The sequence below is a fragment of the Zea mays genome, chromosome 10 (genome assembly GCF_902167145.1).
Source record: "Zea mays cultivar B73 chromosome 10, Zm-B73-REFERENCE-NAM-5.0, whole genome shotgun sequence".
NCBI lineage: Eukaryota > Viridiplantae > Streptophyta > Magnoliopsida > Poales > Poaceae > Zea > Zea mays.
The window spans coordinates 108,186,394-108,202,346 of record NC_050105.1 but is presented as its reverse complement, the minus strand read 5'-3'; the positions used below and the strand labels follow the sequence as shown (position 1 = coordinate 108,202,346).

At 41.9% G+C, this 15,953-nt stretch overlaps 1 protein-coding gene across 1 annotated transcript; it reads left to right on the top strand.

The window, feature by feature from the left end:
* The first annotated feature begins 3,752 nt into the window (after positions 1–3,752).
* LOC100502013 (uncharacterized) lies at positions 3,753–13,353 on the top strand. The gene is made up of 16 exons (NM_001363203.1): positions 3,753–4,261; positions 4,346–4,507; positions 5,533–5,616; positions 5,712–5,834; positions 5,918–5,977; positions 6,065–6,118; positions 6,206–6,301; positions 6,783–6,878; positions 7,703–7,848; positions 9,035–9,187; positions 9,288–9,417; positions 9,645–10,346; positions 10,436–10,534; positions 10,606–10,758; positions 10,857–11,588; positions 12,766–13,353. Exons 1-16 carry the CDS (start codon positions 3,932–3,934, stop codon positions 13,072–13,074), a joined length of 3,429 nt encoding a protein of 1,142 aa, NP_001350132.1. The 5' UTR covers positions 3,753–3,931; the 3' UTR covers positions 13,075–13,353.
* Positions 13,354–15,953: the final 2,600 nt, after the last annotated feature.

Genomic DNA, 15,953 nt, shown 5'->3' with positions numbered 1-15,953 from the left:
AGATAACACGAAATGGGCGTGGAGCGGTGGCGAGAGTAGCGTGTACCCTCCGTGGCAAGAGGCTGGACGGTGGTGTATCTGTGCTCTCGGTTTGCGTGAACCTGATCCGGTCTTAAGAACCCCGGTGGCGGGTTGACATATGCAAGGGTTAAGTGCTACATATGTCGTGTGATTGGAGATCCTCAGCTGAGTATAATCGATTCGGATCGCCGTACCTTCGCGGTTATGAAGACTTGGTCACTTCCCTGCAACCTAGAGTCAGGATGTGAACACGATGGATAAAAATGATGTTATCTTGATGTGATGTGAAATTAGACTAGATGCAAATGGAGTCTATTAATACTTAACATGGCGTTAAAAGATTGAAAGTAAGGACTCACTTTAGTAAGCTACTTCTGCAAAAGTATAAGTTGATTTTTTCTAAAGCCTCTCCTTGACTCCTATTTATCCAGCATACCCTTGAGAGTCTTTTCCTTAGTCGGGTAAGACTTGCTGAGTATTCCATACTCAGGGTTTATCCCTTTGTTGTTTTTAGGTGAGGAAGCGACAAACTTTTGTTGCTTCTGCTCCAAGGTGGTACCAAATGAGGAAAAAGAAGACTAAAGTGCGGGAGGACTCGGTCCTCCACTTAGGATCTTTTGTTTATCAAACTTATCGGGAGGAGTTTATGCCTCCCCTGGCTTGTATAATATTACTACTCTGCACTCACTTTTAGTCTGGTCTGTAATAATATAACTCAAGCTTGCTTATGAAATAAATGTAAGATTATGTAATTCGCTTCCGCATTTCTTCATCTCCGATGTTCTGTAATGTCTACAAGATGGGTGAGACGTTCCTGGTAAGGAAAGGAAAGATACCGAGCTTGTCAAGTAGTTCAGGGGCACCTACAGGGTTGTCTGATGTCCGTTGGACAAGGACAACTGTAGGTGGGCCTAATTACTTGGGAGGTTCCGTCACACACATCAGCTCAGGCTCTACAGATGATTCCACCCTTCTGGCCATTCGCTGTATGGGGGTGGATATCCTGGGACCATTCCCCAGGGCTATCGGCGGGTACCAGTTCCTCTTCGTCGCCATCGACAAGTTCACAAAGTGGCCAGAGGCCACCCCTATGGTCAATATCACCTAGGGTGCTGCTGTCGCTTTCCTCAAGTCGATCGTCGGTAGATTTGGGGTCCCAAGCCGTATCATTACGGACAACGGGACCCAGTTTACAAGTCGGATCTTCCAGGAGTATTGCGAGGACATCGGCACCCAGCTCTGCTTTGCGTCCGTGGCTCATCTAAGGAGCAACGACGAAGTGGAGAGGGCAAACGCAGAGATCCTCAGGGGACTCAAGACACGCACCTACGACTGCTTGAAAAAGCATGGTGTAAATTGGGTCAGCGAGCTTCCGTCCGTGCTATGGGGGAACCGGACCACACCCAGCCGAGCCATCGGAGAGACCCTGTTCTTCCTGGTCTACGGGGCCGAAGCCTGCCTTCCCCCAGAAATCCTTATGGGCTCCCCATGGGTCCAGGCTTTCGATGAGTCTATGCAGGAACAGCTACGGCGTGAGGACGTGGACTTCATCGACGAGCGCAGATGGCAAGCAGCAATTCGAAATGCACGGTACAACCAAGCGCTCAGGCGTTACCACCAGCGGTTCGTGCATAGTAGGGAGCTCCGGGTTGGGGACCTCGTCCTAAGGCGAGTACTGAACCGAGAAAGGCTCCACAAACTCTCCCCCAGCTGGGAAGGACCCTTCAACGTGACGGAAATATGCCGACCCGGGTGTGTCCGCCTTGCTACAACTGAAGGAGAGCCTCTTCCCAATCCCTGAAACATATAGCATCTCCATAAGTTTTTCCTATAGAAAAAAGCCTGGGGATTCAGTTTTCTTCCTTTGTAACTAGCTTGTGCATATATGTACGCCAGCCCGGTGAGGTCCGCCCTCATAAACCCGGTCTGTTGGCCTACACTCATGAATATCAAGTTATAAAGAAAAGATTCACCCCCAGATTTGTTTTTGTGATGGTCTTATTTTGCTTCAATTTACGAGCATCATTTTTTATCTAACCCACCCATACAGTTCCCACCCTTGCTGGTATGATGACATCCGAATTGAGTAGCCAGGCTTACAGTTTAGGACCACTCTACGAAGGCATAGGGGTTCGGCAGCCTGGGGGGCCAGTTCTAGAGAACGGGTGCTTGTCTCCTAGGGTGGTCCGGAGCTGTGTAGCCGTTTAGCTTGGTTCCGTACCCTAAGCCAGCACGCTCCACCACTCTGTGCCAGGTGCCCTAGTATTTGGAACTATAGTCCTGTGGGTCTAGCAACCTAGGGTCCGGTTCTAGAGAACGGACACACGTCCCCTGGGGTGGTCTGGAGCTGTGTAGCCGCTTAGCCTGGTCCCGTACCCTAAGCCTACACACTCCACCACTCTGCGACGGGTGCCCTAGTATTTGGAGCTGTGCTCCAGGGGGTCTGGACACATGGATTGGCTTCCCGGTCTAAGTCCTGCAGGTCCTGTTGCGTGAATCAAAGGATAAAAGATACCAGTTAGTGGGCCCTATGGGTGCACTACTAAAGCTTCCTAGCCAAGGCTGTGTGCAGGTCCAGGTCCCAATTGAGACTACCTCCTGGGGACCAGGTCACCAATTCTTTCTTAAGTATACTGGCATCCAGCCTCAACATGTCGAGCCTACACCCCAGGGGGGCCAAGTACCAGGGAGAAGTTGGTAACGATGCACACAACAAAGACAAATAGCATACAGATAAGTTCTATCACTAATATACTTCCCAAAAAGCATCTTACAAAACTAGAAAATATTACAAGCCGCACCCCAGCGGAACCCTTGCCCTATTTCTGCAGATCTAGCTACTAATCGTCGATGCTGTTGGTCGCATTTTGATGCTGTGAGACCGACGGGGATGACGCCGTCGATGCCGGAGGGGTCGAAGGCGGCGATGCGACTGGACACCGTAGCGAGACCGGCACTACATTGGGGATGAGCGCGTGTGGCCGAGGTAGGGCAGGGTCAGATCGATCCGTTGTTCGCTGCCGATCTGGGTGTCGTGGTCGATCTCCGACAAGTGGGCGCAGTGGGCGGCGACGCGCAAGGGCGTGCAGGAGCGGTGCGGGCAGGGAGGCGTGCATGGAGTTGTTTGGTTAGGCGGGTGAGTATGCACGCCTGATGACGTCATGTAAAGTTTAGCGATTTTCGAGAGTAAAGTGCTCCGTCGTTGAAAGTTAGTTGCGACGACTAATAAGAGGTGGTCGTCGGAAGTTAGCTGCGGTGGCTAACTTCCGAGAGGGCGAGCGGCCGAGCGTTTTAAGTTGGTCAATTTTCGACAGACAAAAAAACCCCTTAGAAATAAACTTATTTTCTAGAGTGGGTTTCTAGCCATTAGAAATGACTTCACTTCCTACGGTTCTATCGAACCCCGTAGAAAATTAGTAGGCCTTAAGAAGTTTCCAATTTTAGTGTAGTGTTTTTATTTATGTTTAATTATATTTTATTGCTTGGTGCGTGTTTGTAGGTTCATTAGTATTAATTGAGGAGCCTGAGCAAGAGGTAGGGCTTGGATCCACCTTTTCCATCTGTACATAACTTAGAGTATCTTTAGCAGATTATGCATATGATTATACAAAATACTGTTTTTACAGTAATATTTAAAATAGAAGATGTGATTAGAGACGAGGAGTCGAGGACGGAGGAGGCATGAAATCTTTCATCTCAAACTCAAATGTGGGGCTCGGTCATCCTGTTGTTCCGCATACGGACACGGCATCCGAGGTCAGATCCCATCGTCTGGAGTCTGGACTCTGGACGCATCCTTTCCCCCCACCCCCGACTCGAGTCTAGTTCCGTTCGAAAAAATTCAAATCCCCCTCCCCCCCTGCCAACGTCTCGTTCTCCCCAAGCGGCCTCCGCAGCCAGCCATTGAGCCATGTCCCTCTTGTCGCGGCACGCGCGTCACCCCACTACGCCGCCGCCCGCCTCTTTCTCCGGCGGCGTTGAGACCCCACCTCGTCGCCGCGTCCCCAAAGAGAACGTTGACCCCTCCTCCCCGGCGCGCAACCACCACTCTGCCCTCGACCACGGCGCCTCCCCCTTCCGCTCCCCGTCCTCCGCGGCCAAGCCGCTCTCCGCCCGCAACCGCTTGCCACCGCGTCCGCCGTCCTCTAATCCACTAAAGAGGAAGCTCGAAGTCTCCCCTGCAGCGGCCGCGGTGGGCTCCGCGCACGATGCCGCACCCGGGCTCGACTCCGGCGTCCAGGTACGATTTAAGGTATTCCGTGTTGGGACTATGGATCTGGCCTGACGGCTGTTGGCTCTGTCGGTTTTCCTCTTCTGGTCGCAGGTGGTGGTGAGGATACGGCCGTCGTGCTGGGTCGATGAAGAGGAGGCAGGCGAGGATGGGAGGGGACCGGAGGCCTGCGTGCGCAAGACGGCGGCCAACTCGGTTGCGATCCAGGGGCAGGACTTCACGTTTGATGCTGTCGCTGACTCGGTCTCCACGCAGGTGAGGCTGGGTGAAACTTTCTTGCGGTTTTGGGGTAGTTTCTCTTGGGGATTCTATGTACACGGTCTGGATTAGCTGAACTTTGGAGTTATTTCTGTGAGCAGTGTATATGGTACTTGTATAGTGTTATTTCATAAGAACTGGGCCGATTTATGCATCTGTGGATTCAAAGAGTGTTCCAGCAGAAGGAGTTGCGGGCTGTTTCGCCCTTCAGAAAAATCAAGGATGAATCTAGAACTTGGGCACTAGCAGGGGTGAAGATGGCTGAGATCTTGCCTCCCTTGGTTAATCTTTCGGCTATTTTTGCTGTAATTAAAATTTGATTTTGCTTTGTCCCAAGGTATTGTTCCTTTCTTATCTATCGATAGAAATGAGCATGAGTTTGTCCAAAAGAAATATATGTGATTTGGCAAAGGCCAGGGTGGATGTCTTGTTTTAGTGTAAGTAGCTAATGTTAGTTGTCATTTGTCAATGCACTGAATGCTTTAACCTTAATGGCGGTTATGCTTAGGAGTTAGTTTTGATCTGAATATGCGAAAGGGCCTCTAGCCTAGCGGTTAAGGACTTTCGAGTAGCATCTCCAAGTCCTGGGTTCGATTCCTATCGGGAGCGAATTTTCAGTCTTGGTTAAAAAAATCCCCTCGCTGTGCCCAATCCGCTCTCAGGTTACGATGTCCTATGCGCCACCCTCCGGTTGGGCCGTTGCAGAGTGGACAGTTGACGCCGGCCCGTTAGTGCCGGCCCGTTAGTGATGGGGGCCAGGGTTCAGGGATTTTCTCGGCCGGACCATTGTTTCGGTATCTTCTTATATGCAATATCGGGAGGGCGGTCTTTCCCTCCTAGGCCGAGTTTTTAGTTTTGATCTGAATATAGTGTTTTGTGCTCTTAAAGGATTTTGTTTGGGGAGACCATAAGCGCTGTTTGTTTCTTTGGCTAGCTATTCTAACCTATTGTTTAAGTGTGCAATCTTTGTTTGGTTTTGTGATGGGTTTGGTTTTTTGTGTTTAACTTTTATGTAATTATAGGAGGATATCTTCACCCTTGTTGGGCTGCCACTTGTTGAAAATTGCTTATCAGGTTTCAACAGCTCCATATTTGCCTATGGACAGGTGATTTATCTTCAGTTTAACATCTATGTCATGTAATGGTTGTACATGAAATAAATTGACTAATAGTCCCTGTTCTTGTTTTGTCACTTCACAAGACTGGCAGTGGGAAAACCTACACTATGTGGGGGCCTCTATCTGCATTGTCAGAAGATTCATTGAGCAGCGAGAGGGGCTTAACACCTCGTGTATTTGAGCAGTTGTTCTCCCGCATTAACGAAGTAATGTGATAGTTTTTTGTTTCTTTCTAAAACTTCTTTTAAGTATATTTCTGAGTTAGATCTGAAACATGCCCCATTTACAGGAACAAGTTAAACATGCTGACAAAGAGCTTACTTACAATTGTATCTGCTCGTTTCTCGAGGCAATTTCTCTTCTTAGTACCTAGAAAATATTGTATTTGTTCTTGTTTGACGCATGAAATGTGATTCAATATTATTATAATGTGCAGATCTACAATGAACAGATAACTGATTTGCTAGATCCCTCGCAGAAGAATCTTCAGGTGAAAAAGTTTGAAAAAGCCTCTGTTTAGTGGTATAGGGCGAAATATTTTTCTCAGTTCGCTGATATATATTCTATTCCTTTGCAGGTTAGAGAGGATGTCAGAACTGCCTGTGTTTATGTTGAATCATTGACAAAGGAGTTGGTTTTCACCTTGAAGGATGTAACTCAGTTGTTGGTTAAGGTGCGTCTCCAAATATTGACATCTAATGTATCCTATCTCATTGTGATGACATTGAACCTAATTTTTGACATTTGTCTATGACACACTCGGATACAAATTTTAATTATGCATATGACAATGTTCTTACGGCGGTAAGGCGAGCAAACAAATGGGATCACCGCCTTAGCGCCTAGGCGGCGTCTAGGCGACGCCTAGGCAGGCAAGGCACCAAGTATTCTCCGAGCACCTGGACGCCTAGGCGACACCTTAAGAACACTGACATATGATGATTTTGTCACAAAATAGTTGTACCATCATGGAAGATTTTTATGGCACCTCTTGATGTACACAAACTACGTAACACTTGGTTCTGCATAATTTCATCACAACTTGAGTACTTGACATGCTGCTTCACTAGAGATTGATATATTTCTGTATGCTCTACGAATACATCCTATTTTTCTTAACTTCGTATTGAATAGATTTATTACAATTAATGCAGGGCCTGGCAAACCGGAGGACTGGGGCAACGAGCGCAAATGCTGATAGCTCACGCTCGCATTGTGTTTTTACGTGTGTCATTAAGATGGATTCTAAGGTATCCATTGAATTTTGGCCCAGTAATATTAGATTAATCATTTATTACTTGTCAATTAGCAAAAAGTAATTGTAATCCATGCATTTTCTTGACCTTCTGATAATGGTTCCCGTCTTTCTACGAGCTGATTATTCTTTTGACTTTGGGTCATTGGTTTACATGAGGGTGATGTATAGTTCTAGTTTGTTCCATTCTTACAAAAGCAGATGCCAAACTGGGGTGCTTGTGTGGACTGAACGATTTTTTATGTTTGATTGCATATACCAACCAGATGTACACTTGGGATAGTTAATCTGCTGGATTTTTTTTCCGATTGATTGACCATATGTACCTTGCCAAAAACCTGATTTCTTTAGGCTTTAGCTATTATACATTCTGTCCTCTTATTTATGGAGTGCAATAATTTTCTTTAAAACGTTTCTGAAATGTATGCTAAATTGCTAACAGAATTAATGTACGAAATCCTTGCAATATCTTTGGCTTCAATGCAAAGGAGAGTTATCATGACTTCATGATGCACAGCCTTTTTATTACTCCTTGGTCGATGCTGTTTGTGCTGTGCAATATGCAGCTAAAATTTTTGTATGTGTTCATGTGCTGACAGAAATAACATTTATATTAAAGAAAGCTTTGCTTATCAGAGTCGGTTATCTAAACTGTAGTCTCTTTCCTTTGCAGTTTTCTCCTGACTTGCATGACAGTTTTCGTTTTTCCTGTTTTGGTTGGTTGAATGCTGCAAGGCAGAAATTGGATTTCTTTCATTATCTCAATGGAATAATGAATGCATCAAATAGTTGTTTACCCATCTTACTCTTGTTCTATAGAATCCAGAGGATGGCTCAAGCATCACAAGATCAAGTAGGATAAACTTGGTAGACCTTGCTGGATCAGAGCGACAAAAACTAACACATGCAGCTGGGGATCGACTGAAAGAAGCTGGAAACATAAACCGTTCACTTTCACAGCTCGGGTAAAGTTCTGTTTGTACTTTCAATGAAAAGTAAAAAAAGTTCAAGGATTTAAGCAAGGTGTTTTGCTAATTCTCTAGACACCATCTGATATTTAAACTCAGTCGAATTCTACTTTACTAATGATGGGTGTGGTTTACTGCACTATTTGATGTCCTGAAATGAGGGATACATAGTACTTAAGTTATTAAATGATTTCATAAGTTGGCAAACATGAGTCGGTATCACGCCTATCAACAGTTCTGTTGTGGTTTACTGCACTACTTGATGTCCTTAAATGAGAGATACATAGCACTGGAGTTATTAAATGATTTCATAAGTTGGTAAACATGAGTTGGTATCATGCCTATCATCAATTCTGTTCCACATATCATGGTTACCACATTTGATAGAGAAATGGTCATGGTTAGGAATTCCTTTAAAATATGTTTATTGCTAGTTGCGATTTCTACAATTGTACTTGTACAGTCAGTCTCACTGTTGTTTTTGGTACGAAACATATATTATTGTAGATCTGATATTTGTATTTTAGTTGTGAATATATTATTTCCATTTAGTTTGTTTGCTACATATTTTGTTGGTTCCAAAATGTAGGTCATTTTAGTTTTATCATAAGACAAACTTCTCAAACTTTGACATGTTTATAGAAAAATATAATTAACATCTATGATGCCAAATGAATGCACCATCAAGATATTCATGGTTGATTTAGTGAAATAAATTTGATGTCGTAGTCCTGCCTCTTTTTATAGAGTTGGTAAAAGTTAAAGAAGTTTAACTTAGAACAAATTAAAATGACCTACATTTTGGAATGGATGGAGCACTATTCTCTATGTATATTGCATACTATTTTAGCTCCTGACACATAAATTAAGATGTACCAGTTGACCAATTTAAGATTAAATAACACATCTGAAGTGTTGGGACAATAAAAGGCAAAATATGATGTTGCAACCAAGTGAAGGCTATTTGTAAGAATTAACACAAATACATTTACACTGTGTCCAATAGACATGCCTATGTATGGGAGACATGATAAATAAAGTAAGTGGTTTAGGAAGAAAGGCGGATTTGTGGGCCGACAGCTCGACCATCATTTTCTTTTCTGTTTAGGTGTAATGTCACAGCCATTGAATATGGTTGTGAAACGAGGGTTCTTATATAACTATATGTTCTTTTTCACTGCAGAAACTTGATTAATATACTTGCAGAAATATCGCAGTCTGGAAAACAAAGGCACCATGTTCCATATCGTGATTCCAAGCTTACATTTCTATTACAAGAATCCCTTGGAGGCAATGCCAAACTGGCAATGATTTGTGCTGTTTCACCGTCCCAAAGGTACTATCTAAGTTGACCAGCAGGCAGCAATTCATTCATTCTGTGGCCAGTCAATGTTGGTTTCCTGATTCCTCACTGCACATTCTTTGTTGTCATACAGCTGTAAGAGTGAAACGTTAAGCACACTTAGGTTTGCTCAACGTGCGAAAGCTATAAAAAACAATGCCGTAGTTAATGAAGAGAAAATTGAAGATGTAAATGCGTTGCGTGAGCAAATCAGGCAATTGAAGGTATGATTGTGTACCATCTGACAGCCAAGTTTCTCTATATTATTGTTGTTTTGATTCGAACCTCATCGGCCCTGTTGCAAAGGCGGTCTAGGCTTACCCAGCTTGCCTTGGGAAACAGTGATGCCTTGTCACCTAGGGGTCTAGGCGGGCCCAGCACTCCTGGATGTCTATCGCTTTTGAAACCATGCTCATCAGTAATGTGTTATTTTCTATATCCTACAATGCAGGATGAACTTCACCGAATGAAATCTAATGGAGGCATAGAAGGGAACAGCGGCAGCTTTGCCACTGGATGGAACCCTAGGCGCAGTTTGCATCTGTTGAAAATGAGTTTGGGTCATCCTACAACATTCCAATGTATAAAAGAAGATAGTGACGAGGAAATGGAAATTGATGAGAATGATGTTGAGAAGCCCTACAATCATGAAAATATGGCAATGTCTTCTATTAATGTTAAAGAATCCAAACGTTTCCAAGCTTCAATGAATGTAAGTGCTGGAACTTCACAGGTTGAAGATCTTGACAGGGATAAGATTTTGATATCCATAAAAAGGTCCTGCTGTAGTGCTAATAAATTTAATACTGGTACTGATGTTGGAGATGGAAAATGCAAATTAAACATTGCCGCCAGTATACAGAGGGGACTTCAAGTCATTGAAAGTCACCAAAATAATAGTGCATGGAAGAGAGCATCGGTTGGATTAAATGCTAGAATCATGGATATTCAACCTTGCAAGGTTGATGTTGCAATTCAGACTGATCCTGAAGAATACGAAACTAGAGATAACCCTCTAGCTCTGGTTCCTAGTTGTCTGCTTGAAGCTTCTGCAAATGAGAGTAGGGATCCCAGTACTTGCAGGGACCTACAACTAGTACCAGTTGATGTGACAGTACCATCTGATGACCAAAAGCAGCGACATTTTCTGAAAGTAAGTAAACCAAAAGAAGCTTGGCGCATGAATTTGTGCATCAGTTAAGTTGGATGTAAAACACTCATGCATATCTTCTTTCTATATAGGCTGTGGAGAAGGTCTTGGCTGGAGCTATCAGGCGAGAGATGGCTCGTGATGAACAGTGTGCAAAGCAAGCTGCAGAAATTCAACAACTGAATCGTCTGGTTTGTGTTGTCTCTTTATAAGTAAGAAAAGAGATTATATGTTCCTCTGTTTAATTCATTCTGTTTTTCAGGTGCAACAGTACAAGCATGAACGCGAATGTAATGCTGTAATTGCACAAACACTTGAAGGAAAAATTGCTAGGCTTGAGAGCCTCATGGATGGAACTTTACCAGCTGAAGAATTCATGAATGAAGAGTTTTTATCACTTATGAATGAGCATAAGGTCGCATGAATTTTCCCCTGCCATGTAGATAACTTACTGTATTTTCTTTTTGAAGACTGCGTTTACTTATCAGCTATTCTGTTAAACTAAAAATGCAGATCCTCCAAAAGAAATATGAAAACCATCCTGATGTTTTGCATGCTGAAATTGAGGTAAAGAGACTCCAGGAGGAATTGGACATGTTCAGGAACTCTGTGGACGAGAAAGAAGTTCTACAGGAGGAGATACAAGATCTGAAAAATCAGTTGCATTATATGCTTTCATCATCGTCATCAATCCGTAGGCTCTGGCCTCCAGTGCCGTTGTCTCAGGGAAGTAATTCTGAACGTGGAACAAAAGATATAGATGGAGATACTAATTTTGTGGACACTCCCAATTGGACTGAGGCTGAGAGTAAATGGATTACACTCACTGAAGAGCTTAGAGTTGAACTTGAAGCAACAAAATCCCTTGTTGGAAAGTTGCAGTCAGAACTGGATTCTGAGAAGAAATGTTCAGAAGAACTAAAGGAGGCACTACAAACAGCTATCCAAGGAGCTGCAAGACACCTGGAACAATATGCTGATCTTCAAGAGAATCATTTTCGTTTGCTTGCTCTGCATAGGAGGATGCGCGAGGGTGTTGAGGATGTGAAGATGAGGGCAGAAAAAGCTGGTATCAAAGGTGCTGAGTTGCGGTTAATTAACTCCCTTGCAGCTGAAATCTCAGTTATAAAAGCTCAAAATGAAGGCCTTCAGGGCCAGCTAAGGGATACTGCTGAAGCTGTTCAGGCAGCTGGTGAATTGCTTAATCGGTTGAAGGATGCAGAGGAAGCAGAAACACTAGCCAAGGTATGGCTTTCCGACATTGCTCAGACCTTACATTTAGGGGGTGTTTGGTTTCTAGGAACTAATTTTTAGTCCCTCTATTTTATTCTATTTTAGTTAGAGATGTTCCTAAAACATCCGAATTGTATCACAAATCTAATATTTTAGCATAGATATACATAGAATTTAAAGTTAATTTTTGGCAAGGTTATTAAGAATATTATGAAGTATTTAAATAAATTTTTGTATAATTTTTTATGTACATTATTTTCTCCCTACAACAAAAAAGGTGAAAAAACATCCGAATCCGTATTCGGATAGACATTCGAATTTTATATGAATTATTTAAAAAATATAGAATGAATTTAATGTTTATTTTTTGTGAAGATTAATAGTCTCAATGCTAAAAACAAGAATATAAATTTACATAGCAAATTCTATATGTTAGTTGTTCACAATCGAAGAAAGAAGACCAAAAAAATGACATCCGAATAAATATCCGGATCCATCTCTAATTTTAGTCCATTACTAAACACAGAAACTAAACATATTTAACAATTTAGGGACTAAAATGGAATTAAATGGAGGGACTAAAAATTAGTCCATAAAAACCAAACACCGTTTGGCAATTTAGAGACTAAAATGAAGAGACTAATCTTAGTCCCTCAAACCAAACGACGTCTTAGACAGACAACAGAGTTTATGAATTTGGGCGATACAAAACTTTAGGATGGAAATATTTATGTTGAATGATCTTATAATGGTTCCTTGTATTTTGTTACATGTAGGTCCTGTTTGTAAGTAACATAGTTTTTAAGAAACCAGTTTTTATTTTTTAGTTAGGAGGGACTAGCTTCTTGGTTTTTAAGAAACTGAGAATCTAATTTCTATAAACTGAGGCATAAACCGGTATGTTTGAAACCACCTCAATTTCCATAAACCAGTTTCTTAAAAACGGGTGCTTCCAAACAGGCCTTTAGTACTATGACACCAAGGTATGGCTTTCTGACATTGCTCAGACCTTACATTTATACAGACAAAACTAGCTTACATTTAGACAGACAACAGAATTTATGAATTTGGGTGATTACAAAACTTTAGGATGGAAATGCTTTTATAGTGATTCCTTGTATTTTGTTACATTTAATAATATGATATAGATTTTCTGGTTATAACAGGCTTTTGCACTCCTTTGTTGCAGAAGCAAGCTTTAGTGGCAGAGCAAGAGACGGAGAAAGCTTATCAGGAGATTGATAACTTGAAAAAGAACTACGACCAGGAAATCCTCGCTCTAAAGCAGCGTCTCGCTGAGCCCTCTCCGTGCAAGGACGATATGGTACAGCCACAAGAACCGAACAATCTTGAGCCTCCTATGTATGACACAGCTGGTAGCCACAGTAGGCAGAATTGGAAGGAGTTCAATACCTTGCAACAAGGAGGATCATTTGAGGTCTCCAAGAGCACAGACCTCAACTCGTGGTTTTACGGATACGACAAATGTAACATTTGATGCTGGAGTGTTTAATTCGTTCAGTCCTAGTTTGTACCATTGAAATAGTGATAATATAATGTTGTACACCGGGTAAGCAGAGGGAAAGGATACTATTGAATGCTGGCGGCTCCTCATGGTCTTATGAGGTGTATACCGATTCTTCAGATCCTTGGCGAAGTTGTATTCTGTCTTGTAAATCTAGATGAACCTTTTTTTTCTTACAACGAAGTGGTGGCACCAATATTCTGTTACTGCACGGTTATGTTGGTTGTATCAGGTATGGTTGGTCATGGTTTAGATTCTCTCCAGATTGTCATGCACGAAGCAGCTACTCCATTGCATTGCAAGTATAGGTCGGTAATTCAACGCCCCTGTAGCTGTTTCCTGGTGCAGTGTTGGAATTGTTTCCTTGTAGCAAATGATGAAATAATTTGTCGAATCTTCGGATACCAATATCCGTCTTTCACCTTGTAAGGGCCAAAATTATTACAGAAACAGCAGCACATCAGTCTGCGACAGAGGGAGGGACAAACCTCTGATCCAAACAATAAAAATAACAAAAGGATACATAAAAAAGGTTACACCGCAATTCTATTTGTAAACCTTCATCTGTTAAGAGCAAAAATATCTATTGCCACTGTCTATAATCTTCGACAAACGACCTTTATTTTGTTTTCCTCCTCTTCACTCTTTGACAAGTGGCATGTAAAGAAGTTAGCATTGATGTTTTTTCAAAAACTAAATCATTCCTACTTATCCAGATAGTCCAGCATATACCCAAAACAACTGTAATAATAAGGTTTTTTTTGAAGTTTTTGAGTCCACTCCCAAAAGACGATTTTCGATTACATGACGGGTTGACCGTGGTGATCTCAGTCCAAAACACCGGTACATGAGCCGCTACATCTGACTGAAAAAAGGCACTAGAAAAATAAATGATGAATCGTGTCATTATTATCACAAGACACACTTTTTATTTCGTCTTGCTAAGTTATCTTTGGTAAGTACCACTCCTTTGAGTAAGTACCACTTGAATTTTTTTATCTTTAATGGCAATTTTAATTTCCAAAGAACTTTGTGACTGAAAACATAACCTTTATTAATCACTGTCCTATACATCAATTGAACATTAAATTGTCCAGATGAAGTTAGGTTCCAACTAAAGTAATCCTTTTTAGTATGCAACCGAACATGCACTAGACACCACACAAGGTTATGCCATAAAATAGGTTGTGACGCACTAAAGCGCTACGAAATGATACAATAAGCAGAACGGATCTGAAGACATTGTCAACCATATCGCTTTTCTACCGAACAATTTGATATAAGCATGTGTACTGAACCATGAGGGATTGATTACCTAATCATTTATCTTTCCAAAACCTAATTTGTTCACCATTTTAAGGAAACTGACATTGACTAGCAATCCTCATTAATCAACTTTGAAGAGCAACTTGCTTAGCAAACACTTATTTTGCATGTCAATATTTTGAATTCCTAAACCCCCAAGATCTTTTGGTTAGCAAAGTATGCCCCATTTAGCAAGCCGATATTTTCTATATGATCTACTTGTCAAAAGAACCTAGATTGAAAATAATCTATTCTATCTAGAACTCTCCTAGGAACTTCAAAAAAGGACAACATAAACATAGCAAAGCTTGTAAGGACAGAATTGATTAAGCACCCACCGACATAAGTTTTTCTTTCTAGCTACTCAACTTCTTCTTAAACTTATCTTCAACGATTATCCAATCGCTATTTTTAAGCTTCTTAAAGTACATAGGGATCCCAAGATGTCTGAAAGGATATTCCCTTTTTTTGCATCCAAACAGATTAATATAATGAGAATCAACATCTCTGGCTTGGCCAAAACAGAATAACTCACTTTTATGATAGTTAATCCTTAAACCCGAAACTTGTTCAAAAGCAAGCAAGAGAAGCTTTATATTTTGAAAAATAGATAGACCACCATTAACTAATTAGGGGATAAGACCATCAACTTGTAAAATATATTTTCTACCTTAGCCAAATCATGGTCCATAAAAATTAAAGTGTCATCAGCATATTGTAAAATAGATAGACCGCCTGTTGGTTATTTGTTCTCAAATGTTGTGAATCAAGAACAAGGCAACACGATTGTTAAAGATTAAAGACCTTTGTCCTCCAAAGCATTATCTCCTCTCGGATATAATGATCTTCAGACGAAGGTCATAAACATGCCTTCATGATTCATAAGAATTAAAGTACATAAAGACAACGAATGTAATTTATTGGCTCATACACATATGTATTTCATAATATGCACATGTGCATTAACAGAATTTATATTACACTGTTACCTTCGGCTTGTTCAAAGGTGTTGATGCGAGAGCGATTACAATTCAGCATGAACAGTACGGGGGTACTGTTCACCTATTTATAGGCACGAGACGCAGCCCGGGTAAAAGTACATTTATGACCTTAACACTTATCTATGATCGCAACATAAATCACTAGGGACTAGTTAGTCTTTTCCTCTTCGGCTTGGCTCCATGTTTGAGCTTCGACATTGTTTTAAGCCGAAGCTATCGTCTTTCGGTGGTAGCTTCGATATTCGCCATCGTAGCTTCCGGACAGTATCTTCGTCTCAAGGATCTTCGACAGAGAGAGAGTCCTCAAAATTACTTTGCCAATGATGCCTTTGTCTTGAGGACTTTCGGTGGACAATAAGACCCCCAACAGTACCCCCTTCGCGGTGCTAGATCGTTTTATCATAACGAGCTCGATCCACGAAAAGTACAAAGGCTTTGGAATGTCGAAGGTCAGAAAAACACCTTCCCTGAGCTTGTTATTAAAAAACGAATATAAAATTCACAGCGCTTGTCGGTCCACCGATCAGTCAGTACGCGCATCTTAGT